The sequence below is a fragment of the Salmo trutta genome, chromosome 23 (genome assembly GCF_901001165.1).
Source record: "Salmo trutta chromosome 23, fSalTru1.1, whole genome shotgun sequence".
NCBI lineage: Eukaryota > Metazoa > Chordata > Actinopteri > Salmoniformes > Salmonidae > Salmo > Salmo trutta.
This window is the reverse complement of record NC_042979.1, coordinates 37,273,356-37,300,084: the sequence shown is the minus strand read 5'-3', so window position 1 is coordinate 37,300,084 and position 26,729 is coordinate 37,273,356. Positions and strand designations below refer to the sequence as shown.

Below are 26,729 nucleotides of genomic sequence, written 5' to 3'. Positions count from 1 at the left end.
TTGTTCTGTGAAATGAAGGCTATTCCATGAGAGAAATAGCCAAGAAACTGGCAGCTTCATTAAATAGTACCGGCAAAACTCCGGTCTCAACGTCAACAGTGAAGAGGCGACTCTGGGATGCTGGCCTTCTAGGCATTCTTTTAAAGTTCAATACTCAAAATTTGATGACTTGGTTTGAAGTTACTTAGAGATTATTTGGACATGAAATTCAGAGTATGCAAACTGGGGGACATTGAATTAAATAGTTTTTGGGTTAGAAAATGCTGATGTTAATGGTTGGTGGCAGTGTCAATAAACTTTGATCAGTGCGGAGAACACATTTGCCTGACCAGTCTGAAGTGTCTCCACTCCAATCATGAGGGGGGATTCTTTACAAACGCGCATCCAATCGCCTTAGTCCCGGATCCTTACTAAACCAAACTCCAATCTGCAGCGGGAACAAAATGAGGATCTCTCCCAGGTGATGCCACGGTTACAATGCTTGTGATGTACAACTGCAAATCAAATTTTATTGGTTACATTTTAGTCATTTAGCAGACGCTCTTATCCAGAGCGACTTACAGTAGTGAATGCATACATTTCATTTCACGCATTTAAAAAAAAAAATGTATTCTGTTTTTTGTACTGGCCCCCCGTGGGAATCGAACCCACAACCCTGGCGTTGCACACACCATGCTGGCGTTGGAAACACCACACTCTACCAACTGAGCCACAGGGAAGCAGATGTTAATGTGAGTGTACCGAAATGCTTGTGCTTCTAGTTCCGACCATGCAGTAATATCTAACAAGTAATTTAACAATTTCACAACTACCTTTTGCACACAAGTGTAAAGGAATGAATAAGAATATGTACATATAAATATATGGATGAGCGATGGCCGAACGGCATAGGCAAGATGCAGTAGATGGTAGAGGTTGACCGATTTAATCGTAATGGCCGATTAATTAGGGCCGATTTCAAGTTTTCAAAACAATCGGTAATCGGTATTTTTGGCCGCCGATTTAAAAAAAAAACATACTTTTTTTTTTACACCTTTATTTAACTAGGCAAGTCAGATTAAGAACACATTCTTATTTTCAATGACGGCCTAGGAACGGGGGTTAACTGCCTTGTTCAGGGGGGATTCGGGGATTCGTTTTTGCAACCTTCTGGTTACTAGTCCAACGCTCTAACCACCTGCCTTACATTTCACTCCACCAGGAGCCTGCATGGCAGGCTGACTACCTGTTACGCGAGGGCAGCAAGAAGCCAAGGTAAGTTGCTAGCTAGCATTAAACTTATCTTATAAAAAATGATCAATCTTAACATAATCGCTAGTTAACTGCACATGGTTGATGATATTACTAGTTTATCTAATGTGTCCTGCGTTGCATATAATCGATGCGGTGCCTGTTAATTTCTCATCGAATCACAGCCTACTTCGACAAACGGGTGATGATTTAACAAGCGCATTTGCGAAAAAAGCACTGTCATTGCACCAATGTACCTAACCATAAACATCAATGCCTTTCTTTAAAATCAATACACAAGAATATATTTTTAAATCTGCATATTTAGGTAATATTGCCTGCTAACATGAAATTGTGTCACTTCTCTAGCGTTCCGTGCAAGCAGTCAGGGTATATGCAACAGTTTGGGCCGCCTGGCTCATTGCGGACTGTGTGAAGTCCATTTATTCCTAACAAAGGCCGTAATTAATTTGCCAGAATTGTACATAATTATGACATAACATTGAAGGTTGTGCAATGTAACAGGAATATTTAGACTTAGGGATGCCAACCGTTAGATAAAATACGGAACGGTTCCGTATTTCACTGAAATAATAAACGTTTCTTTTTCGACATGATAGTTTCCGGATTCGACCATATTAATGACCAAAGGCTCGTATTTCTGTGTGTTATTATGTTATAATTAAGTCTATGATTTGATATTTGATAGAGCAGTCTGACTGAGCGATGGTAGGCAGCAGCAGGCTCGTAAGCATTCATTCAAACAGCACCTTCGTGCATTTTGCCAGCAGCTCTTCACAATTCTTCAAGCATTGCACTGTTTATGACTTCAAGCCTATCAACTCCCAAGATTAGGCTGGTGTAACCGATGTGAAATGGCTAGCTAGTTAGCGGGTGCGCGCTAATAGCGTTTCAAACGTCACTCGCTATGAGACTTGGAGTAGTTGTTCCCCTTGCTCTACATGGGTAACGCTGCTTCAAGGGTGGCTGTTGCCGATGTGTTCCTGGTTCGAGCCCAGGTAGGAGCGAGGAGAGGGACGGAAGCTATACTGTTACACTGGCAATACTAAAGTGCCTATAAGAACATCCAATAGTCAAAGGTATATGAAATACAAATTGTATATAGAGAAATAGTCCTATAATTCCTATAGTAACTACAGCCTAAAACTTCTTACCTGGGAATATTGAAGACTCATGTTAAAAGGAACCACCAGTTTTCATATGTTCTCATGTTCTGAGCATGGAACTTAAACGTTAGCTTTCTTACATGGCACATAATGCACTTTTACTTTCTTCTCCAACACTTTGTTTTTGCATTATTTAAACCAAATTGAACATGTTTCATTATTTATTTGAGGCTAAATTGATAGTATTTAAGTATTATATTAAGTTAAAATAAGTGTTAATTCAGTATTGTTGTAATTGTCATTATTACAAATAAATATTTGTTTTCTCAAATCGGCCGATTAATCGGTATCGGCTTTTGGGGGGGGGGGGGGGGGGAGGGGTCTTCCAATAAATCGGTATCAGTATCGGCGTTGAAACATCATAATCGGCCGACCTCTAGTAGATGGTATAGAGTACAGTATATACATATGAGATGAGTAATGTAGGCTATGTAAACATATAAAGTGTCATTGTTTAAAGTGACTAGTGATACATTTATTACATCCAATTTTTAATTATTGAAGTGGCTAGAGATTTGAGTCAGTATGTTGGCAGAACTCAATGTTAGTGATGGCTGTTTAACAGTCTGATGGCCTTGAGATAGAAGCTGATTTTAAGTCTCTCGGTCCCAGCTTTGATGCACCTGTACTGACCTCGCCTTTTGGATGATAGTGGGGTGAACAGGCAGAGGCTCGGGTGGTTGTTGTGCTTGATGAGCTTTTTGGCCTTCCTGTGACATTTGGTGGTGTAGGTGTCCTGGAGTGAAGGAAGTTTGTCCTCAGTGATGCTTTGTGCAGATCTCACTACCCTCTGGAGAGCCTTACGGTTGTGGGCGGAGCAGTTGCCGTACCAGGCGGTGATACAGCCCGACAGGATGCTCTCGATTGTACATCTGTAAAAGTTTGAGTGTTTTTGGTGACAAGACAAATTTCTTCAGCCTCCTGAGATTGAAGACACGCTGTCTGTGTGTGTGGACCATTTCATTTTGTCCGTGATGTGTACGCCGAGGAACTTAAAACTTTCCACCTTCTCCACTACTGTCCTGTCGATGTGGATAGGGGGTTCTCCCTCTGCTGTTTCCTGAAGTCCACAATCATCTCCTTTGTTTTGTTGACGTTGAGTGTGAGGTTATTTTCCTGATACCACACTCCGAGGGCCCTCACCTCCTCCCTGTAGGCCATCTCATCGTTGTTGGTAATCAAGCTACCACTGTTGTGTCATCTGCAAACTTGATGATTGAGTTGGAGGCGTGCATGACCACGCAGTCATGAGTGAACAGGGAGTACAGGAGAGGGCTGAGAACGCACCCTTGTGGGTCCCCAGTGTTGAGAATTAGTGGGGTGGAGATGTTGATTCCTACCCTCACCACCTGGGGGCGTCCCGTCAGAAAGTCCTGGACCCAGTTGCACAGGGCGGGGTCGAGACCCAGAGTCTCGAGCTTAATGACGAGTTTGGAGGGTACTATGGTGTTAAATGCTGAGCTGTAGTCGATGAACAGCATTCTTACATAGGTATTCCTCTTGTCCAGATGGGTTAGGGCAGTGTGACTGCGATTGCGTCGTCTGTGGACCTATTGGGGCGGTAAGCAAATTGGAGTGGGTCTAGGGTGTCAGGTAGGGTGGAGGTGATATGGTCCTTGACTAGTCTCTCAAAGCACTTCATGATGACGGAAGTGAGTGCTGCAGGGCGGTAGTCATTTAGCTCAGTTACCTTGGCTTTCTTGGGAACAGGAACAATGGTGGCCCTCTTGAAGCATGTGGGAACAGCAGACTGGGATAGGGATTGATTGAATATGTCTGAAAACACACCAGCCAGCTGGTCTTCGCCTGCTCTGAGGACGCGGCTAGGGATGCCGTCTGGGCCGGCAGCCTTGTGAGGGTTAACACATTTAAATGTTTTACTCACATTGGCTGCTGTGAAGGAGAGTCCGCAGGTTTTGGTAGTGGGCCGTGTCAGTGGCATTGTATTGTCCTCAAAGCGAGCAAAGAAGTTGTTTCGTTTGTCTGGGAGCAAGACATCGGGGTCCGCGACGGGGCTGGTTTTCTTTTTGTAGTCCGTGATTGACTGTAGACCCTGCCACATACCTCTCGTGTCTGAGCCGTTGAATTGCGACTCTACTTTGTCTCTATACTGACACTAAGCTTGTTTGATTGCCTCGCGGAGGGAATATCTACACTGTTTGTTTGTATTCGGTGCATATGCTCTGATTTCAAAACGATTTGGAGGTACAGTTGAACATTTAACACACTGAATATAATTTTTATATATACATTTTTTTAAAGATTATTTTCCGGATTAATTAGAAAACAAGGCAACCATAGACATGTCGTCCCCCACAAATGATGCAGCGTCCCCCCTTGGGCCAATTGAGATATTGCGTTTGACAAACAATTTTCAGTTATCGTGTTTGATCACAGATTATCCATTATATTGATCAGGGCCCGGATTCCTGATGGGGATGGAAAGAGAGACCTAAGATGACAACAGGGCATGGCAGCAACACATGACAACACAGCATGGTAGCAACACAACATGGCAGCAGCACAAAACAGGGTACAAACATTGTTGGGCACAGACAACAGCACAAAGGGCAAGAAGGTAGAGACAACAATACATCACACAAAGCAGCCGCAACTGTTAGTAAGATTGTCCATGATTGAGTCTTTGAATGGAGAGATTGAGATAAAACTGTCCAGTTTGAGTGTTTGTTGCAGCTCGTTCCAGTCGCTAGCTGCAGCGAACTGAAAAGACGAGCGACCCAGGGATGTGTGTGGTTTGGGGTCCTTTTAACAGAATGTGACTGGCAGAATGGGTGTTTGTATGTGGAGGATGAGGGCTGCAGTAGATATCTCAGATAGGGGGGGAGTGAGGCCTAAGAGGGTTAAATAATAGAATTAATAAATAATTAATTATACATCTTTCCTATACTGGCCGAAGATGTAACATATGTTTCCCAAAACACCACACAGAGAGAAGGTTCGCTAAGTGCATCGCTGAGGCATGTGTCCATGCTGATAGGATCAAATGAAAGGAAACGCTGCTCTCGGATCAGCTTTCTCCATTCAAATCTTACCTTAACATTATAGTTATTCCACAATACTGATGACGGATCAGCTCCTAGAAATATGATATCACCTATGGCTGCAAATTTTGAGGTGGCTTATTATAATGCTTACCCTAATAATAATGCACTAAATCAAGATGTGGCACATCGTTGCACACACGTTATGAAATACACTGAGTGTACAAAACATTAGGAACACCTTCCTAATATTGAGTTGCACCCCCTTTTTCCCTCAGAACAGCTTCAATTCGTCGAAAGCATTCCACAAGGATGCTTCCCACAGTCGTCAAGTTGGCTGGATGTCCTTTGGTTGGTGGATCATTCTTGATACACAAGGGAAACTGTTGAGCGTGAAAATCCCAGCAGCGTTGCAGTTCTTGACACAAACCAGTGCACCTGGCACCTACTGCCATTACCCTCTTGCCCATTCACCTTCTAAATGGCATACATACAATGTCTCAATTCTCTCAAGGCTTAAAAATCTTTCTTTAACCTGTCTCCCCTTCATCTACACTGATTGTCGTGGATTTAACAGGTGACATATATACGGGTTCATAGGTTTCACACAATGTCATGGAAGAGTAGGTGTTCTTAATGTTTGGTACACTCTGTGTACATATTGCACCATACACAATTTTCTTTACATTGTGTTGAACTTGGGCTTCATTTTGCTCAGGAGCACCTCTAGTATCCAAATCCAAACAGTTTACACACCCAGGTTCCTTGCTGCTCATATTGTAATTTCCTGTAATTTCAAAATTCGACATGTTAATTAATTTTTCATATAAGCTTCACATGGACTGCAAAAACATAGGCATTGTAGATAGACAGGGGAAAATGATTTGATGTAGCTACATAATATTATGTCTTACACTGTATTTTACAGGTACAAAGGCAGACAAAGTTTACAGCTGTAAAACTGTAAGGGAACCCACAACATGGCAAGCACACAGCAGTCTGCTTTTGAGTATGTCCAAAATGGCAGAGCCCTTCTTGAGGGTCACCTCCAGAAACCCTCCTTGGTCGTTGATGAGTTGCGAAAGAATAACATCCTCAGCGAAAAACAAGTTAGAGAAATTAAATCCCATAAAAAGAGGTCTGTCAAATCCAGAAAGATGCTGGACATGATTATCAAGAAAGGGGAATATGCCAGTTATGAACTGTTAAAAATATTGTACAACACAAGGAACCAAACCTTACCAAGAACAAACCCTACCCAGAATCAACCTCGCCACCCAGATTTACATCAATGGATCAGCTGCTTTTCGTTTACAGATGACCCAGATTTACAGAGTGGCCTCGTCTCTGGTACGTAATGTGATCCAGCTGCTAGTATACGACAATAGAGTTGAGATTACAGGGTAGGTTAGCATGTCTTGGAGTATGATCTTTGACCCTCTGTAACTTTCTCACATCATTATTCACGATTCATTCAGGATTATCTGTAGTCATGGTAGCATCCACATTAATGTAGAAGTGTTTAGAAACATTATATTCTTATTTACAATAAGTGATTACAAAATGACACAATACATAATTTACCATTCATTTCATTTAAATAATCTGAAACACAACCAAAATAAACTGCAAATGCATCCAACAAGTTTGTAGCGTCACAAGCTTGAAGTAGTCATTAGGAAAATGTAAGGAAATGTTAGTGTTTTCTCATTGTTCCTGTCTGTTTTCTCTCCAGAATCAGGGCCTTGTGAGAGGTACAAAAGGCAGCTGCGAACAAAAGCCGTTGAGTTTCTTCATGCAAAATGGGACCAGCACATGCATTTCCTCAAAGACAAGGCAAAATGCAAACCCTTTACTTACATTCCTGTCGTTTTGGACACCGACTCGAGTGAGCTGTCCAAAACTAAAAGCAAGTACAAAAAAGCACGCTCTAAGAAACTTAAGACTTACATTCCAAGAGACAAGGGAAAACTGTCCCCTGGTCACTTACTGGAAAGCAGTGAGAAAAAGATTCTACTTGTTGGTAAACCTGGCATTGGAAAGACAACTGTTGTCCAGCAAGTTTTGAATATCTGGGCAGAGAATGAGAATCATCAAGAGAGTTATATGTTCTACTTTGATGAGCCTTCGATGAGATCAATGTCTCACTCTTCACAGCCCTCATCCTTGAGGTCTCTGCTGTTTGAAAGATACCTTAAGCCAGAGGAAGGCACAGAGGATGTGGTGCTGTGTGATATTCAAAATAATTCAGAAAATGTTATCTTCGTGTTTGATGGGGTCATGGATGTGATTGGCAACCCTGTGCTAAATAACATTTTGGCAAAAGAACTTCTGTGTGATGCCAAGATTCTGACCACGTGCAGACCAGAGGCAGAAGACTGCGAGTTTTTATCTGACTGGCCGTCTTACAGAGTGGAGGTCCAAGGATTCAACAACGAGTCCATCCATGTTTACTTAAAGTGGATGTTAGGCACTGAGGATGACTATGTTTGTAGTGTTGCGAGCAACGACGCACTATTCAGTCTATGCCATGTCCCAATGTACGCTTTCATAGTGACTGCTTGTATTTCATTTAGTCCCTGTGAGGCTAAAAACCACCCATGCACCATAACAGAAATGTATGTGCGGATCTTTCGTCATTGCATGAAAAGACATGGTGACCAAAATGTTGAGTATCTGGATAAGTACATTCATGACAATATGGGGAACATCAAGTTTCTAGCTATAAACTCTTACCAAGCATTACTTGCGAAAACTGTAAACTTGACAGAAATGGATTGGAAGGACAACAGTGTTCAACATGCGTTCTTGACATCCAGTGCAGCAAAGGAATTGTCAACTGGCCATTCGTTTGCTTTTCTCCACAACACGATGCAGGAGTTTTGGGCTGCTCTTTTCCTGTTGATGACACCTGAAAACATCCCCTCCGTCCTTCAACAGTGCCAGACAGAAGAAGGAAAGTACTTGAAGTACATTGTGTCCTTCCTCTGTGGACTCTTGTCCAGTGACATTGCTGAATTGATTAACTGTGTAGTGCCAGAGGACCAGATAAGGGAAATATCTGACATATACCTTGAGAAAGTCATAGACACCTTCCTCGGACCTGCAATACTACAGGGACATGACGAGTCCCATACCGAGTTGGATGCTGATCTCATCTTTGTTTGCCAGTGCTTGTATGAGCACCAGTCACCCAAAGCCTGCTCACTCCTTCTACAAAAAGTGGAGTATGAGCTTAATCTCAGTGGACAATACCTCGATCCTCAACAGTGCTGTGCCGTGTCATATGTGATCAACCAGTCCACAAACAGGAATGTCCGTCTGTACCTGAATGACTGCACTTTCTCTGATCCGGGATTGAGGCTGATTCTGGGCTCTTTGAAAAATCTTCAATGTCTCAGGTAAGTCTGCTATCAGTGATCCTTTCCACTATGCTTGTAGCTTTGGAAGTGCTCTCAGCTCTGGCTGAAAGAGTTTAGACAGTATATTCATACTAATTGGTAAGATATTGTATCAATACTTAAACTAATAGATTCTGAAGGTATCACATTGACATGGTACATAACATGGTTTGAACACTATCATCTTGCCTTTAGATAATTACAGTAACATAACTTGTGTTAATAGATTGGATCCCACTACACAATGTCAGGTGTGGAAAGCTGCTCTTCACTCAGGGAACCCGAGTGACTCTGAAGGCTTGCTAAGACTGTGTGAATATGAAATTCACTTAAGAGTCAAGGAGCAACAGGACCAAAAGGTGTGGGAGAGAGTGGGAGAGGTCCTGAAGCACAAGAGACCAGAGAAGGTCAAACTCTGTCTACATTTGGTTGACAACTCACTGCATGCAGCTGATTCCTTGGGAAAGAGCATATTTGACTGTTTGCCAAGCGTTGAGGCTATCAGGTGGGTACATTAAATGTACTGGAGGGTCATTGTGTAGATTGTTTATTATGTAGCTGAGCTCAAACATCATTATGATAACTGTATAACCATTGTATAAAACCATTATTTTAGGTTTGTTGAGCCTGTTGATCTGAGACGATCGTTAGTGGCATGGAAAATGGAGGTGAGGTCATTCCAGCAGGATATCTTGCTGCACGGGGCTCTGTACCAGATGGAGACAGGACTGAAATCTGTAGAGGACCTGCAAGCAGTGCTTTGTCTGGCTAGCACATATTCTTTAGAGGAACAGAGCAAATTCATTTTGAGTTTGTACCAACATATAGGGAAATATGAGAATGACGAAGGTGTAGCAGTTCTACCAACATTGCAGCCAGTTTTCAAGTCATTTCCTGCAGTCTGGTACATACACTTTGCTGATACGAAGGCCTCTGTCCTCCTTGAGGTGATGAAACTCCAAAACGTGAAGAAACCAGTGGAGCTGTGGTGGTCAAATGATGAGTGTGACATGAGCCTCATTCATTGTTTGCCTTATATTTCACAGCTAAGGCAAGTTATGTTTCGTTTTTTTTCTGATTGAAACCCATTTTGTTTATGCGATTTACAGGCTAACACTTTTCATTGTCTATAGCTTTAGCATAAAGGTCCTAATGGAGTGTGGTCATTAAAAAAAGTTCTTTCTATGAACAGGTTCAATGACTGCATTCTGATCCAGTATGATGACACTAAAGGAACCATTGAAGGCCTTTTGAAACTCTTCTGTTTTGCAAAGCAGTGTCAGCTTGAGACAGGAGAGGAGACACTGAGGATGCTGTCGACGGTATGCAGCTACTCAAACTTCCCTTTTGCGAGTGGTAACAAAGACGAACAGAGTGATTTTCTGCTAGATTTGTACTCCTCTGCAAAGTCGTTTGAACTTGAATTGGAGGGCCAAATTCTCCCATCATTGTTAACAGTCTTTCAGTCAGCTCAGCCTGCAGCCTGGGTCCTCGACCTCGGTACAGACAAGGCCTCCATCCTACTTGAGGTGCTGAAACTCCAAACAGAGAAGAAACCAGTTAGACTGAAGGGCTGGCTAGAAACTGATAAAAGCAAAATAAGGAGTTTTCTTTGGTGCCTACCGTATATTTCACAACTGAGGTAGGTCAATGGTCAGTCCCCTTCAAACACATACAGTAGGTGAGAATAGTTGTTCCACCATTTCATGGCCTAACACATTGTTTTCTGGCAGGATTATTCCTCAAGATGAGAGTGATACAGAGGGGAAGATGACTACACTGACTTCTGAGCAACTAAAGAGATTCTTCCTTTTGCACCTGCTTGATCATGGAGATCTGGCCAACACTGAGACAGGACAGAGCTCTGTTGAGGAACTGTTGTCAGTTCTTGGGTTTGCTCATTCAGACGACTCTCCAGAAAGGTGCTTGTTTCTGTTAGATCTGTTCTCACATGTGAAAGAATACGAGACTCAAACAGGCAGAAAAGTTTGTCAAGCATTACTGCCTGTTTATCGGTCAGCCCCTGCAGTCTGGTCTATAGACCTCTCGGAGAGAAAGGGCTCTCTAAGCTGTGATGACCAGTTCCAGCTGGCTCTGTGGGGTGCACTTCCCGTCGGCTCAGAATGGGATGCACAGCTAGCCTCATCACTCCTCCAGGCCCTAGACTACACCATCACATTGTCAGGGTGGTTGCCCACTGTAACCTGCAAGGCAGTAGGTGCAGTCCTAGGCCAATCTGCCCCTGGAGAAAAACTCAACGTCAGTCTCACCCCAGATAGTATCTCATTCCAAGGAGCTGCATTACTCTTCAAGCAAGTGAAAGAGTGTCACAAACTTAAGTATGATTTTGATAGTGGTATTTTAACAATGTAGAATGGTGGGAGTAAAAAAAAAAATTTTGATCATGATTTGCAGAATAAGTCCTCTTATTTGTATTGACTTCCAGGGTTAACGAAATGTCAACAGCAAAGCTGGCCAGATTGGCAAAGTCAACGACATGCCGAAGACCAATGGTCGTTGAGGAGCTGACTCTTGTCTTGTCTAAGTCAATTCCAAAAGAAGGGGTGCAGTGTAGAGTGCTCAGTGGTTTAGCTTTACTCCTTAGAGTTTGGACTGTAAGGGTCTTAAATCTGATAGACTGTCCAATCCAGGGTTTCCTTCTCACTACCTTGTTGTGTCATCACGGTCCACTCACTATCAGGCAAGTTTCTAGATCTTCACGCTTGAAAAAAATATGGATTTTTGTTTTGTGAGGCGTGCTATTGTTTTGAAAGATGGGTTTGTGTATGTTTCCATCACAGATTGAGTAAGGAGACTCTGCAGCAGCTGGCTGTTGTGGTGTATGAGGCTCAGGATGAGGAACTGACCCAATGCTTTCTGGAAAAGTTGGGTCGTGATCTGTCTAACTGTACACTGGACTGGGATGTGCTTCACTACCTGCTGAAGACCACCACACAACCCATCACCATCAATCTCAGGAGGAGCAGAATCAGAGACCAATACATACCTTATCTCCTCCCTTTGCTGAAGAATGTTCACTTTCAAAGGTCTGGGTGACACAAGATATTTGATATGAACTAGAAATCAATATGTTACATGATTCCAACAATGAAAATGTTGTTTTCCTGTTGTAGTAATTATATCACTTGGTACCGTATTCCTTTGTGTCTGCAGGACAAGCCCCCAGTTTGAGAGGACAGCTCTGAGAGAAATACATGAGCAACGTGCTGGTCACTTGGTGAACAGTTTAGTGAGGTCATCAGATGACTGGATCGACCTGAACAACCTGGTTTTGAACCATGATGACTGTGAAGCGCTTCGTTTTGCCCTGCACTACAGTGACGGTGTCAAACTCAACTTGTTGTTGACCATCATTCCAAAGGAGGAAATGGAGAACATTCTGACTCTTCTACACAGAGTCTCTGAGCTCAGGTCACTGTCCAATTGTCTATCAGCATCCCTTACCTTGAATGTGACTTTTACTTGATTGAAGTTTGTGTTTTTGGGTATGAGTGACGTGAACAGACAACCTGGTCGCACACCCATTTGCATGATATTATGTTTTTTTGTGTTCCTTTAATTCGTATGATATGGTACAAATGGTCCTGTGGCGTTGGAATAGCGGTCGTACAGTTTCATACGTCTTGGCGGTCATACAGTATCATACGTCTTGTTGCATTAGCAGTTGATGCTAATTTTCGCTAGCAGGTTAGCTTAACATCACTATCAGGCTTGGTTAACATGGTTAGGGTTAGCTAACATGCTAAGTAGTTGCAAAACGCTATGGTTGTGGTTAGCTAAGTTCCTAATTAGCTTAGATGCTAAAGTTGTCCCCAACACAATTCGAACATGCAATTTTTGTTTCTGTCTGAAGTAACCAGACCATTTGCAACATATCATAGGTATTGGCTGTAACCCCCACCAAAAATGTGTATTATCCTTTGTGTAGTCGGAGAGACCAAGCTGTAATAGAATACTGTTCCAAAGTACTTGTCCACCAATTTCTGCTTACCTTGCAGGGTCGACAGGAAACTATTGCTGGAGCTGCTCCATACCTGTGCAGGATTGAGGAGAGGAGTGGCACCTGCACTCCTGACACTGCTGCATCACAAACTGGACCTCTCCTGCTCCTCTGCCATGGACCTGTTTGGGCAGGAGAAAGAGACTGTTTTGAGCCTCAGTTCTGGAGACTGTAGGGTCATCGCCGCGGCCATCCAGGAAGCTGATGGTGACACAGAGCTGATCCTACACGACTGCCATGTTGAGGATGCAGGACTAGAGGAGCTGTTTCATGTTTTGCACAGGATTCATATGAGGTGAGATGCCTGTCTTAAGAAAGATTCCTTGTTTTAACATTTGTCTGACTGCTTATAATGTCCTCTCCTGAATCCAACGTTTACTCCTGCAGTAAATGGCAACCGCACACAACCATTCTGTGATCTTGTGAGTGCTTTACATTTGAACGTTCAGTAGGCTAATGACATTGTTTGACTTTGTTGCACAATAGCTTTGGAAAACCTCTTCTGCTGCAACTCCTGCACTTGATATTTGTGGAAGATTGCGACAGGTCAGTGAGGCTTGCTTCATTACTCTCCAGAGCCCTGGAAAAGAAGGTGGACCTCAGTCAGAGCCCTTTAGACCTGAGGGCCTGTTCAACACTTGCCTTGGTCCTAGAACACTCGGAAGGGCTTTCCGAGCTGGACCTCAGTGACTGCCACCTCACTGACACACACCTGGACGTGCTGCTCCCACATCTGCACAAAGTTCAAGTCCTGAAGTAAGAACAATATATCAAGTGGAATGTCCATTGAACAGCAATAACTATTCCAGATTGCCCTTTTAAGACAGTAAAACTACACCATGTTCTCTCTTTCAGTCTTTGCAATAATGAAATCACCGACAAAGGTGCTGTGAAACTTAACCTATACATGATCGGCAATAGCTTTACAGAAACTGTATGGTGAGTAAAACATTCTTGCTTGTTGTTCTAACATAGCTGCGTTAGCTAGATAGTTAACTATAAAAAAGTTGGATAGCTAGCCTGCTAACGTAACTGTTAGCTAGCTAGCTAACTTAGCATTATACCTAGGTAGCATAGAAACCACAACAACCAAACTCTCCGGGAGGAAGGCATAGTCATAGACAACGGTTCAGTACTCAGGTGGATTTTTTTTGTTTGTTGGTTGTTGATGTTTCTGTCAGAACATTCCCAGAGTGGCCCGACACTCCTCCATAGCTGATGCTAAGTGATCATTTACACTTTCAGGTTGGGTTGTTTGTTTTGGATAGCTTTTGAAACCTCTGAAAATGTCCAGAGAAAGGAAATATGCAATTTGTTGACACTACAACATAGTAGACTTATTTATTTATTTATTAACCTTTATGTAAATAGGGAGTCACATTGAGAACTATTTTACAAGAGTCCTGTATACGTTTACAAATAAAACCCTATACATAAATAAAACACAACAGCCCTACATATACATTACAAATAAAACACACTATAAAACACTATAATAAAACACAACAGCCCTACATATACATTACAAATAAAACACACTATAAAACACAACAGCCCTACATATACATTACAAATAAAACACACTATAAAACACTATAATAAAACACAACAGCCCTACATATACATTACAAATAAAACACACTATAAAACACTATAATAAAACACAACAGCCCTACATATACATTACAAATAAAACACACTATAAAACACTATAATAAAACACAACAGCCCTACATATACATTACAAATAAAACACACTATAAAACACTATAATAAAACACAGCCCTACATATACATTACAAATAAAACACTATAAAACACTATAATAAAACACAGCCCTACATATACATTACAAATAAAACACACTATAATAAAACACATAATACACAAAATTAAACACATATTTAAGAAAAGGAATCATATTCTGTAACATAAGTCTCCAATCAATAATTTAAAAGGCCTGAAAAGCACCGTAATATCTAATTGCAAGGAATTCTGTGTATTGTTCCACACATAAGGGGCAACAAAAACTAAAAGCAGATTTTCCCAATTCTGTGGAGACCAAAGGATTTCCAGAGTTATCCATCCCTGAGACCGGGTTTGCTCATTTGTATGTCACAATGAAGTAATGTACAGAGGAAGTTTCTGCAAGACTGCTATGTAAGTAAATAAGAGTGCAGCTCTCTTCTTACAGAGGTCCATCCCACATGTTTGTAAAGAATACAATGACTCGTCCTAAAACCATCCCCAGTGATAAAACGTATTGCTGAATGGAATACTGAGTCCAATGGTTTCCAAACAGGCTGGCGCATGCATATAAATGTCACTATAGTCTATTACAGGGAGAAGCATTGTTTGAACAATCTTCCTTCTATTTTCAGAATTGAAGCAGGATTTATTTCTATATAAAAAAAACAATCAGCGATCTCCGCTCCTTTGTTAAGTTTTAAATGTGTGTTTCAATAGACAACTTGTCATCAATCCAGATACCCAAGTACTTATAGTGAGAAACTTGCTCCATTTGGAGTGCAAATATGCAAGTCCTTAAGGTCAACATTAGGAGACCTAGAGAACAGCATAAACTTGGTTTAATTTGCATTCAACACAAATTTAAGATCAGTAAGTGATTTTTGGAATGAGTCAATCATGCTGAATGTCACGAATGGCCTGCTGCACTGAAGAGGCACAGGGATAAATAACTGTCATCTGCGAAGAGGTGTAACGGCTGTCTTTGGAGAGAGTGGACCAAGGCGCAGCGTGGTTAGTGCTCATCATGAATTTATTAAAAGATTGAACACTTTAAACACAAAAAGCAAGAAACCGACAGCCAAACAGTTCTGTCAGGTGCAAAACACTAAACAGAAAATATCTACCCACAAACCCCAAAGGAAAAACAGGCTGCCTATGTATGACTCCCAATCAGCAACAACGATCTACAGCTGTTCCTGATTGAGAGCCACATGGCCAAACCAAAGAATCAAACCAACATAGAAAAATAAACATAGAACGCCCACCCATGTAACACCCTGGCCTAACCAAAATAGAGAACCAAAAACCCCTCTCTATGGCCAGGGCGTTACAAGAGGTGAATGTTACAGGTGTTAACAGTATATTCAATGTCATTTATACACAATGTGAACAACAATGGTCCCAAAATCAAACCCTGCGGTACCCCTGTAAGCACTTCAAGAAATTCGGATTTAACCCAGTCTATCATAATAGCGAGGGGGCTGTCACTAAGATAATTGTGAAATCACAAACAGGCATCAGTGCCAAGGTGTAACACAGACAACTTACTCAATAAGATAGAATGATCAACTGTATCAAACACTTTTGACAAATCTGTAAGTAGGACAGCACAATTCATTTTACCATCCAAAGCATTGACAATATCATTTACAACTGATGTGGTTACAGTAATAGTACTGTGCCCTGGTCTAAACCCTGATTGATGTACATTCAAAATACAGTTCACAGATAAAAAGAACGAAGTTGCAACCTTGATATGGGATGATAGTTGTCAAGATCACAACAAGCCCTTAGCACATAAGTTGATTTCCACACTTTAGGAATATTTCCTGATAAATCTTAAATTAAAGATGTGGGTTATTGAGCCCACAATGAGGGACGCTGCACACTTGAGCAGACCCTTTAGCCAAATGGTTGGCCCCTGTAGATGTATTTAATGTCGAATGGTTGGCCCCTGTAGATGTATTTAATGTCGAATGGTTGGCCCCTGTAGATGTATTTAATGTCGAATGGTTGGCCCCTGTAGATGTATTTAATGTCGAATGGTTGGCCCCTGTAGATGTATTTAATGTCGAATGGTTGGCCCCTGTAGATGTATTTAATGTCGAATGGTTGGCCCCTGTAGATGTATTTAATGTCGAATGGTTGGCCCCTGTAGATGTATTTAATGTCGAATGCCAACAACACATCAAGGACTTTATTGTCTGAATTGCTGAAAGGAAAATCCCTGACCGACATTTTCAAAATGATTTAGTAAAATTCCCCCATCAACATCCAGTACATGGTCATACTGAGTAGGTTTTTGAATTCTGTCAAAGAGAGCCTGCAGAAATTAAAATGTTGATTTAAATTCATTAATGCTATCAGTTATCAGTAATAGGGCCAGACTCTACATTCATTTGTAAGGGAAGAGTGGAAGTACCACCCTTTAATGATTTCACAGTTTTCTAGAATTTATATGGATTTCCAGTACATGTACAGTCAGCTAGAGTATTAATATAATAATAGCATCTCTATTGCGTATGAATTCAGGTGTGAACCAAAGGTTCGATCTATTTTGAACTCTCAGTTTTTTTAAACGGGCATGCTTATCTGAAATGTTGTTAAAAACAGTAATGAAGTGATTTAGAGCCAATTCAGAATGGATACACATTCACAAATGCGAGCGAATAAAAAAAGATATTTGCAACTCTGTTTTTCTCTGTTTGCAGCAGGTCATTTCATAGGGAATGGTCAGAGACGCTCTCATATTGTAACATCATCAAAAGTTTGACAATAAAGGCGCTAACATTGCATCCATTCTAAAAGTTGGTTGAATTCTCTAAATCTATGGCTCTGCCTGCCTCCACAACTGTCACAATGTAGAATCATTCCTCTCCACAGGCTCTCCAAGAACATGATCACTGAGTTTGACATCTTATTGGCGGACAACCGCTACAAACTGTGGCCAGCTCATGTGGAGCCTGGGTGGCACGATCAGCGCGTTACTTCCCTGGGATCTACCTCTGTGACAAATGAGACCTCAAAAGTATTTTCAACAGTAGAGTTATTGATTTAAATTGAACAGCAAAAACTGGGTTTTCACAAAATGATTTTGGTGTAAAATAGTCCATATGACATGTTTCTCAATTATTGTCCGTGATTGCACATATAAATAACATTTTACAATTGATTTGTCACTTAGACATAATGTGTTTTGCATATGCTAACCTCACTGTTGTCTTCCACTTGTATAGAAAAAAACCCTCATTGAAGAATTTGACCCTGACAAAATAATAACAGACAAGATTACCTACAGGTAACTACTTTGGGTTTAATGATCAATTACAGCTATGTTTTTTAGGCTTTGCGTACTCATGTTTTATTTCCAATCACAGCCCAAACATTGCTGAAGCAAGCCTATGGTCGGGATCAAATTTATTGAAGGTAGTGAGTTTCAGATAGTGCATTTTAAATTGTCTGTCCGGTTGTATGCTGGAGGACTTCTTAGTCAGGTTTGCAGTCAGAACTGAATTAATTACGCCACGAGACTGGCAGTTTCTAAATCAAGTGTTAACTCCCATGCATCCAGGACTTGCTGCAGTGCAAATCAAGCACACCTCTGAAAGCATTATCTGGAAACCCACTCTTTGCAATTGCTTGAATACCAGCCTATGTTTTACCCCTGTTTACAGTCTCTTTCAAGTCATAATAATCAATGGCCGGGGTCTGGGAGCTAGAATTGGATTCATGTATACTCTGCCAATGCAGATACAAAAAAGAGTTATGAGAGCAAGCTTCAATACAGAAAATTTAGCAAACGAGGCATTTGTGGTAATTAAGTGCATGGAGGCCGCCATCTTAAGGCACATCCCTCATTGGTTACTCTTAGACTTGCCCCACATCTATTTTACTCTCCCTCCATTTCATGGGGGCGGCAGGTAGCCTAGTGGTTAGAGCGTTGGGCCAGTAAAGGTTGCTAGATCGAATCCCCAAGCTGACAATGTAAAAAATCTGTCGTTCTGCCCCAGAACAAGGCAGTTAGCCCACTGTTCCTAGGCTGTCATTGTAAATAAGAATTTGTTGTTAGCTGACTTGTCTAGTTAGATAAAGGTAAAATAAAACATGGTGCTCCCCAGGTTCCAGTGTGGGACTCGTGGCAGGTTCCAGTGCAGAGCTACAGGGCTGGTTTTTGGGATGAGGGGGGCAGGAATTGTGGAGTACAGTGTGGTCCACTGGGACAGGGATATCCTTGCTAACACCAGCTATGAGCCTGCAGGCCCCTTGTTTCAACTCAGGAGTCCAGAGGGACATATGTACCAACTACATCTACCTCACTGCGAGGTTAAGGGTGAGTGAATTGTTGTTGTGGCTTCACCAATCTGCACTGAAACGTCACACATTACTATGAAAAATTGGTTTCATGCATTTCATCTCTCTCTCCCAGTGTCTGCAGCTGAGAACCTTCTTGTGGCCCACATATGCAGAAAGAACAGGGAGTTCTTAATACCCAAGGTGACACACTCACACGTGATTGTAAGCATTAGTGGGCTTTCAAATTATGGAAAAGCTCGTAAAAAACAATCCAACAGCAACCGTATCCAAGGACAGGTGCTACTGTTCCTTGAGCCTGAAGCAACTCCAGAAGAGCAAAGGCTCTGGGTGTTCCTGCTGCCCCGAGACATGCCGCCAGACGAGGTACATCCAAGTCCCTGAAAATGAACTTCTCCTTTTTAAAATATTTTGTCAACTTATGAATAACTGGTTAGTTACCTGGGCCCGGTTTCCCAAAATGATCTAAATAAAGGGAAATAAATAAAATAAAAATATACTTCATATTCATCATCTCCAGCACCATCCCAACATCAACATACTGTATGTGAAAATGGCACATTTTGTATTAAAAAAAAGAGAGAAAGATTGTGTTTCTAATGACATCATCAATCAATTAGTAGGAAATGCCTACTCACAATTGGTCAACATCACACGATGCACACTGACGATTATTATAAAAAAAAATTGCAAATATTTACTTAACCAACAATGCAGATGTTTTTTTTTAAGGGCTTGTAATAAGCTTTTCACGGTAAGGTTGTACACCTGTTGTATTCGGCACGTGCCAAAAAATGTTTTGGTCATTGGAAACACTTATCTTCTGCAAGCTTTTTTACTACAAAACAAAAATGTGCATTTTTCACATACAGTGGCAAGAAAAAGTATGTGAACCCTGGAAATACCTGGATTTCTGCATAAATTGGTCATAAAATGTCATTTCTTTATTGAACACACCATGTAAACATTCACAGTGCAGGTTGGGGAGTATGTGAACCCTTGGATTTAATAACTGGTTGACCCTCCTTTTGCAGCAATAACCTCAACCAAACGTTTTCTGTAGTTGAGGATCAGACCTGCACAACAGTCAGGAGGAAATTTGGACCATTCCTCTTTACCAAACTGTTTCAGTTCAGCAATATTCTTGGGATGTCTGGTGTGAACTGTTCTCTTGATGTCAAGCCACAGCATCTCAATCGGGTTGAGGTCAGGACTCTGACTAGGCCACTCCAGAAGGCATATTTTCATCTGTTGAAGCCATTCTATTGTTGATTTACTTCTGTGTTTTGGGTCATTGTCCTGTTGCATCACCCAACTTCTGTTGAGCTTCAATTGGCGGACAGATAGCCTAACATTCTCCTGCAATATGTCTTGATAAACTTGGGAATTCATTTTTCCGTCGATGATAGCAAGCTGTCCAGGCCCTGAGGCAGCAAAGCAGCCCCAAACCATGACGCTCCCTCCACCATTGTTTACAGTTGGGATGAGGTTTTAATGTTGGTGTGCTATGCCTTTTTTTTCTCCACACATAGTGTTGTGTGTTCCTTCCAAACAATTCGACTGTAGTTTCATCTGTCAACAGAATATTTTGCCAGTAGCGTGGTGGAACATCCAGGTGCACTTTTGCGAACTTCAGACGTGCAGCAATGGTTTTTTTGGACAGCAATGGCTTCTTCCGTGGTGTCCTCCCATGAACACCATTCTTGTTTAGTGTTTTACGTATTGTAGACTCGTCAACAGAGATGTTAGCGTGTTCCAGAGATTTCTGTAAGTCTTTAGCTGACACTAGGATTCTTCTTAACCTCATTGAGCATTCTGCGCTGTGCTCTTGCAGTCATCTTTGCAGGATGGCCACTCCTAGGGAGAGTAGCAACAGTGCTGAACTTTCTCATTTATAGACAATTTCTCTTACCGTGGACTGATGAACATCAAGGCTTTTAGAGATACTTTTGTAACCCTTTCCAGCTTTATGCAAGTCAACAATTCTTAATCTTTGTTCGAGGCATGTTTCACATCAGGCAATGCTTCTTGTGAATAGCAAACTCAAATTTTGTGAGTGTTTTTATAGGGCAAGGCAGCTCTAACCAACCTCTCCAATCATGTCTCATTGATTGGACTCCAGGTTAGCTGATTCCTGACTCCAATTAGTTTTTGGAGAAGTCATTAGCCTAGGGGTTCACATACTTTTTCCAACCTACACTGCGAATGTTTAAATGAAGTATTCAATTTAGACAAGGAAAAATACAATAATTTGTGTTATTAGTTTAAGCACACTATGTTTGTCTATTGTGACTTTGATGACCAATTTATGCAGAAATCCAGGTAATTCCAAATAGTTCACATACTTTTTCTTGGCACTGTATGTTGGGGTGGTGCTGGAGATGAAGTTTCCCTTTAAGGCTAAGTTCATTGTAAGAACCTTTGTAGGAGCGTTGTTATATCTCTGAGCTGTTTCCCGAAACCATCGTTACTAAAGTTGCACTTGAAAACACTTATTATTTACAGACTGCCTCAGACCACTGGTAGAACAGCTAAGTGCGTCGTTAGATGCTACCCTTGTCAGAAAATTCTATAGGAATCCAATAAAAAATCCTATCAGATTTTGGAACCTATACTATATGATTGTATTTTCTATTGGAGCAAATAGGACTGGTTCTAAAATCTGATAGGATTTTTCTATTGGATTCTTGTATTGGAATCCTATAGGATCCTAGAAGATAAAATCCTATAGGATGGATTCCATAGGAGTCCAATAGGAATGGTTCCAAAATCAGATTTTTCTATTGGTCATACTGCAAATGAATGAACTTGCACCCTTGAATCACTCCCATATTGTGGCGGTGTGTTGAAGTTGAGAACCTCAGGGAATTGTTACTGGTGTGCGTAGGCAAAGATATGAAGATTGTGCTCTGGTTAAGGCCTTCCCACACTGTACGTTAGATTCAGTATTTACAATTATTACATGTCACACTGCTGTGTGACTAGGGCTGTTACGGGTGACCGTATTAGTCATGGAGGTAGTCAAATTCCATGTGACCGTTTAGTCACAGTAATTAGGCTTCTCCAAGCTCGGGTGCTGCTGCTGGTCATTAGTAGCCTACCAAACTTGCTAACTGCCAAACTTGCTAACTGAGTGCTGAGTACCAGGCAGTTAGCAAGTTTGGTAGGCTACTAATGACCAGCAGCAGCACCCGTCCTTCTAATTACTCTGACATAAATGCAAATGTAATAGAAAATTGAATCAAACACTTCATGAGTGCCCGCAACATTTCTATAGGCAATGCAATTGCATGAGAAAACAGAGTTTTGATTGCCTCTTAAAAAGAGGAGTATCCCATCAGCTTTCTATAGGCTAGGCCTACAATATTTATTTATTTATTCATTCATCAACTTTCCTAATATTAAGCACAATGCTTCGCTTTACAACAGGAGTATAGCTTACCTGGCTGGCATGAACATGAAACACGGGAAAAGCATCCTCCATTCGCTATTTAGGAGCATAGTCCTCTTCGCTATTTAAGTGCATAGATGACATGTATTTTTTTCTTCTCCATACCCCTGTTCCAAGACAGGTGCATGATAATGGTCCATTCTAAATCAAAACTAATTTCACACATATAAATTATTTAGTATATGTAAAGACAACATTAAATTAAGAATAGTCTGACGGGTGACAATATTAGCCTATCACTTGTGAATAATTTATTATCACTTGTGCATTATTGCAAGAAACTGCGCATACCTTTTTTTTTGCGACCTTTTTCAAATCATGGTCGCACACCTCATGTATCCTAGCCCATAGGCCTATATGTTTTGATAAGGTTTGTATCACAGCTAAATAAGTGGTCAAATAACTTTTAAAAATGCAGCACATTAATCTGCTTTATAAGCGGTGTAGAACTTAACTGTCATACATACATAGGCTGTGTATGAGTTTCAAGTTTGGGGAAGATCATTTTCACCTTTTGAGAACTGCTAGTTGATTGCATTTTGGAACATTCGCGCTTATAGCCTACTGCCGTGTGCGCATTGCTTTGCTTATAATGTGAAAGAATAGACTAATAGTTTAGCTTCAAATGTTAACAAACTATTACATTTACGTCATTTAGCAGACGCTCTTATCCAGAGCGACTTACAAATTGGTGCATTCACCTTATGATATCCAGTGGAACAACCACTTTACAATAGTACATCTATATCTTTTTTGGGGGGGAGGGTAGGGGGGAGGTTAAAAGGATTACTTAATCCTATCCCAGGTATTCCATCAGCCTCATTGCTTTTTAATTTTTTTTTTGATGCAAGTGGTTGTATTAATTTGGGACCTATTGCCTCCTACAACTGTCCCAGACAGAGTATGTTTGGAATATTTATTTATTGTGCAGAAGGACAAGTTGACCAATCGAATAGGTAAACTTTTTCCCTATTGGGGATAGTAGATTCACATAGGCTAGTGTTTTGGCTGTTCGTTAGGCCTACTCATCTTGTTGGCTGATGAAAAGTAGGCTAAATGTGGACAGTTCTAACATCTTCAATATGCCCCTCGGAATTCCATAAGAGGGACGCGCGCAGTTGCATCCCCGATGTGTCTGTCTTCATTCACTTGTAGCTTACTTCTTAGCTGAAATGCCTGTAAGAAGGACCTGATCATGTGACTGGCATTAGCTACATCTGAGAGAGCCATGTGAGTGAGAGGTGCTTCTGAGCACAGGAGCCGGGAATTATAATTAGCTTTTAACTTATTCGATTCAACCCGAGTGCACAGCGGCCACTTTGGCCGCAAAAGGCATGGATTTTTTAGTGGGCATTATGGCCACACAAGGCGGATGCCGGCGGGAAATTTAAGGGACTGATGCTTGTCAAGTGCTTGTCAAATTGTGAACGAGAGACTGATGAAGTGTGTGCAGCTTGCGCCTTTTTTCAAATCACCATTAGATTCTATCTAGGAGCTGATCCGTCGTCAGTATTGTGGAATAATTATAATGTTAAGGTAAGATTTGAATGGAGAAAGCTGATCCGAGAGCAGCGCTCCCTTCCTTTTGATCCTATCAGTATCGACAAAGGCTCAAACGACGCACTTAGTGACCATTCTCTCTACGTGGTGTTTTGGGAAACACATGTGACATCTCCAGCCGTTATAGGAACGTTTAAATACTTGTACGCTTAAGGTCCTTCACTACAGGGAAACCGGGCACAGATCCTTACAATTTATATTAATGTGTAACTCCACTTAAAGTTACGAGTCAGTGATGCACAAAGTAAACTGCAATATCGGGCCGATTTCCGCAACAACTAAGAATGTGAATCGCGAGGTTACACTCCTCTGCTGTTCTGGTCCTGCAGATATCGGGCGTGTTCCTCTGCCCATGCGTTGCTGACGCATGCCAGATCTTACGCCTGGATAGGTATTTTACGTATCAGCTAACCACATCATGTTATAGCAATCTGGTGCCCAATGGCACGGTCGGCGACGTGGAACACAATCATTGGTTGATGCATGTAACATTCTGAGCAGGGAAACGCAAACATCATGTTGCAGCAGTGTGAAGTGCACATGGGCAGATATTTTTTGCTACATCGTCTTGGATCAACCTCATCTGCAGAATCTGCCGTTCATCCTTATGCTCGTTGCAACGTCATATCGCTGAGTCTGTTTAAATTGTAACATGAGGGAGAAAAAATAAAATGACTAAGCCTTGTGAATTCCAAACCAGCCCCTTGCCTCTACCAACTCGCTCTGAGTTTTCACGTGTAGCTGACAGAACTAAGAGGGTGACTTCCAGAGTTGTAAGAAGATCCAATTAAGGGTCTAATTAGCCCCTCCCACCCTCTCGAATTTTCACTCCTTCAGCATTTGGACACTGTGCATTTGATGGAGGCGCATGTGAACGTGCAAATCGAGGGGAGAGGGGGTAGATGAAAGGCCTGGTTTGGGATTCAGCATTCCTAAACCCTATTTCATCTGTCTGTCTGAGTCAAAATATTTTTCTCACAGGTGGAAAATCAGCACAAAGAGTTCACGTTCATTAAGACCAGCTCATCCTGTATGCTGACTCCCACAGCCAAATATAGTGTGACTTCTGACCTCAGACAAGGCTTTCTTGTTCAACCCAAAGTAAGTGGAACAGAAAACCAGAGACATCTTGCTAATAATGTCACATGTTATTCTGCCTTCCATTAGGACTAACCATACCATTTGTCCATCTCTCTATCTCTCCTTTTTTTCCTTTCACATGTTCCCTCACTTACTCTTTCAGAAATACACTTTGCACATTGCACATTGCACATACCAACACGCCACCTTTGAGGTCTTCTTGAACCGTAGTATCACAGAACTCAATATGAAAATTCTGGAGACCAAGTTAAAGACACGGAAACGCTGGTGTCGCCGAGTGATTCTCAACACACCACGGGGTAACCGTTTCCTTCTGACCAACCAGTCAGACAGGATATTTGCTTTATCATACACACATATTTAATTTTAAACCTGTGCCGTTATCCTACATTACATTCAATCTGATAACATACAGTAGCCTACATTCTGAGAAGATGGTTATCTCATCTGTCTGCTGCATTAAATAAATTCCTGGCCACACAGGTCTCACCATGTCTCCTCCCCTATTTTCAGCAGATAATGCTGCTAAGGTGAAAAGATTCACTGAGCAGCAGTGGATAAAGAACCTGTGTGAAATACTGGGACAACTGTCAAAGGACGAAAAGAAGAAGCTTAAGTCAATGATGAGGAATAAGGAACAAAAGCCAATCACCAAGAGTGCTCTGGAGGGACGAAAAAGCCCTGAGGAGCTTGCTGAGCTGATGGTGGAGACCTGGGGGATGCATGACTCCATCAAGGCCACTCAAGAGTTCATGGAGAGACTGCCACGCAACGACGTTCCTGTGACATCCTTGCTGCAGCCATTCTTGTAGCAATTTGGCAAAGGGTGGGTTGGGAGATGATGGAAGTGTGGTGGCTACCTGCAAAAATCTATGGGAGTATGCTTTTACAAGGTCAAAAAAACTCAGGGAAAATAAAATCAATTGAAATTGATATAATGAACAGAACTGTCATGACATTGGCCTGTGGGTAGGTTTATGACCCCCAATAAATACCTTTCTCCCTTCCCTCTCTCTCTTGACTCTACAGAAGGACTCTTGAAGAAGCCTTTGTTAAACATATAGAGTCTGAGATTAAATGTAATCTTAACCCAATTCTCTCATTTGGAAGCTTTCATAATGTTAGAGCTCTGCTCAATCAGTGGCCCGCCCCTGTGAAGAGACATTGGTTATAAACTATGAAACACCCTTCTCTCCCTCCACTATATAAACCCTTTACGAAAATATAACTTTCTGTTCCGGGTACATTAGGGCGCGGTCCGATGTCAGAAGGATTCAGATAATAAGTTGTTCCAAGGACGTGAGGACGACGGTCCCACGTTAAACGGACTAACATGTCAACTACAGAACTAAGTCAACCTCAGCGTGAGCTTTGGTTGCGAATGGTATGAACTTTGAACTCTTATTCACTACAGAAGTGATACCTCCTAGCCGTTGAGTTAGCAGCGGCCGCTCTAAACGTGGGCTAGAAAAGGACGGGCGACGGATCCAGTCTAACACACAATGACGATACTACAACATATCCAGTTTACCACCAGAGACATTCTTCCGAGGACAGGAAGATCTCTGTTGGGCAACACGGCCAGCATCTACGACCAACCTACAGAAGAATAGCATGTCATATCACTTATATTATTTTTAAACGATTTAAATATAATACATAGAAATGTTGTGGGACTATAGTAGATGAAGAATCAATATTTTTTAGATTGAGTAT

At 41.5% G+C, this 26,729-nt stretch overlaps 1 protein-coding gene across 9 annotated transcripts; it reads left to right on the top strand.

Moving 5' to 3' along the window:
• The first annotated feature begins 1,212 nt into the window (after window positions 1–1,212).
• Window positions 1,213–26,079, top strand: LOC115159973 (uncharacterized). 9 transcript variants are annotated; one of them, XM_029710145.1, is made up of 21 exons: window positions 1,213–1,254; window positions 6,348–6,769; window positions 7,155–8,820; window positions 9,047–9,325; window positions 9,437–9,871; window positions 10,013–10,462; window positions 10,554–11,159; window positions 11,267–11,521; window positions 11,622–11,867; window positions 11,995–12,252; window positions 12,840–13,136; window positions 13,328–13,597; window positions 13,697–13,780; window positions 17,474–17,618; window positions 17,827–17,888; window positions 18,709–18,920; window positions 19,017–19,267; window positions 24,894–25,013; window positions 25,156–25,312; window positions 25,527–25,839; window positions 26,043–26,079. In XM_029710145.1, the coding sequence occupies exons 2-20, from the start codon at window positions 6,400–6,402 to the stop codon at window positions 25,823–25,825; spliced, it is 6,462 nt and encodes a 2,153-aa protein (XP_029566005.1). In that variant the 5' UTR covers window positions 1,213–1,254; window positions 6,348–6,399; the 3' UTR covers window positions 25,826–25,839; window positions 26,043–26,079. The 9 variants fall into 9 exon arrangements, with proteins under 9 accessions (XP_029566005.1, XP_029566006.1, XP_029566003.1 ...); XM_029710146.1 differs by lacking the exon at window positions 26,043–26,079 and having other exon boundaries at window positions 25,530–26,018; XM_029710143.1 differs by lacking the exon at window positions 26,043–26,079 and having other exon boundaries at window positions 25,527–26,018.
• Window positions 26,080–26,729: the final 650 nt, after the last annotated feature.

Excerpts from the sequence above, each read along its gene's own strand:
- LOC115159973 (XM_029710145.1), top strand. The coding sequence starts at position 6,400 with ATGGCAAGCACACAGCAGTCTGCTTTTGAGTATGTCCAAAATGGCAGA. Across the intron at positions 13,781-17,473 it reads AGCTTTACAGAAACTGTATG|GCTCTCCAAGAACATGATCA; the intron begins GTGAGTAAAACA and ends TCCTCTCCACAG. Across the intron at positions 19,268-24,893 it reads GAGACATGCCGCCAGACGAG|GTGGAAAATCAGCACAAAGA; the intron begins GTACATCCAAGT and ends TTTTTCTCACAG.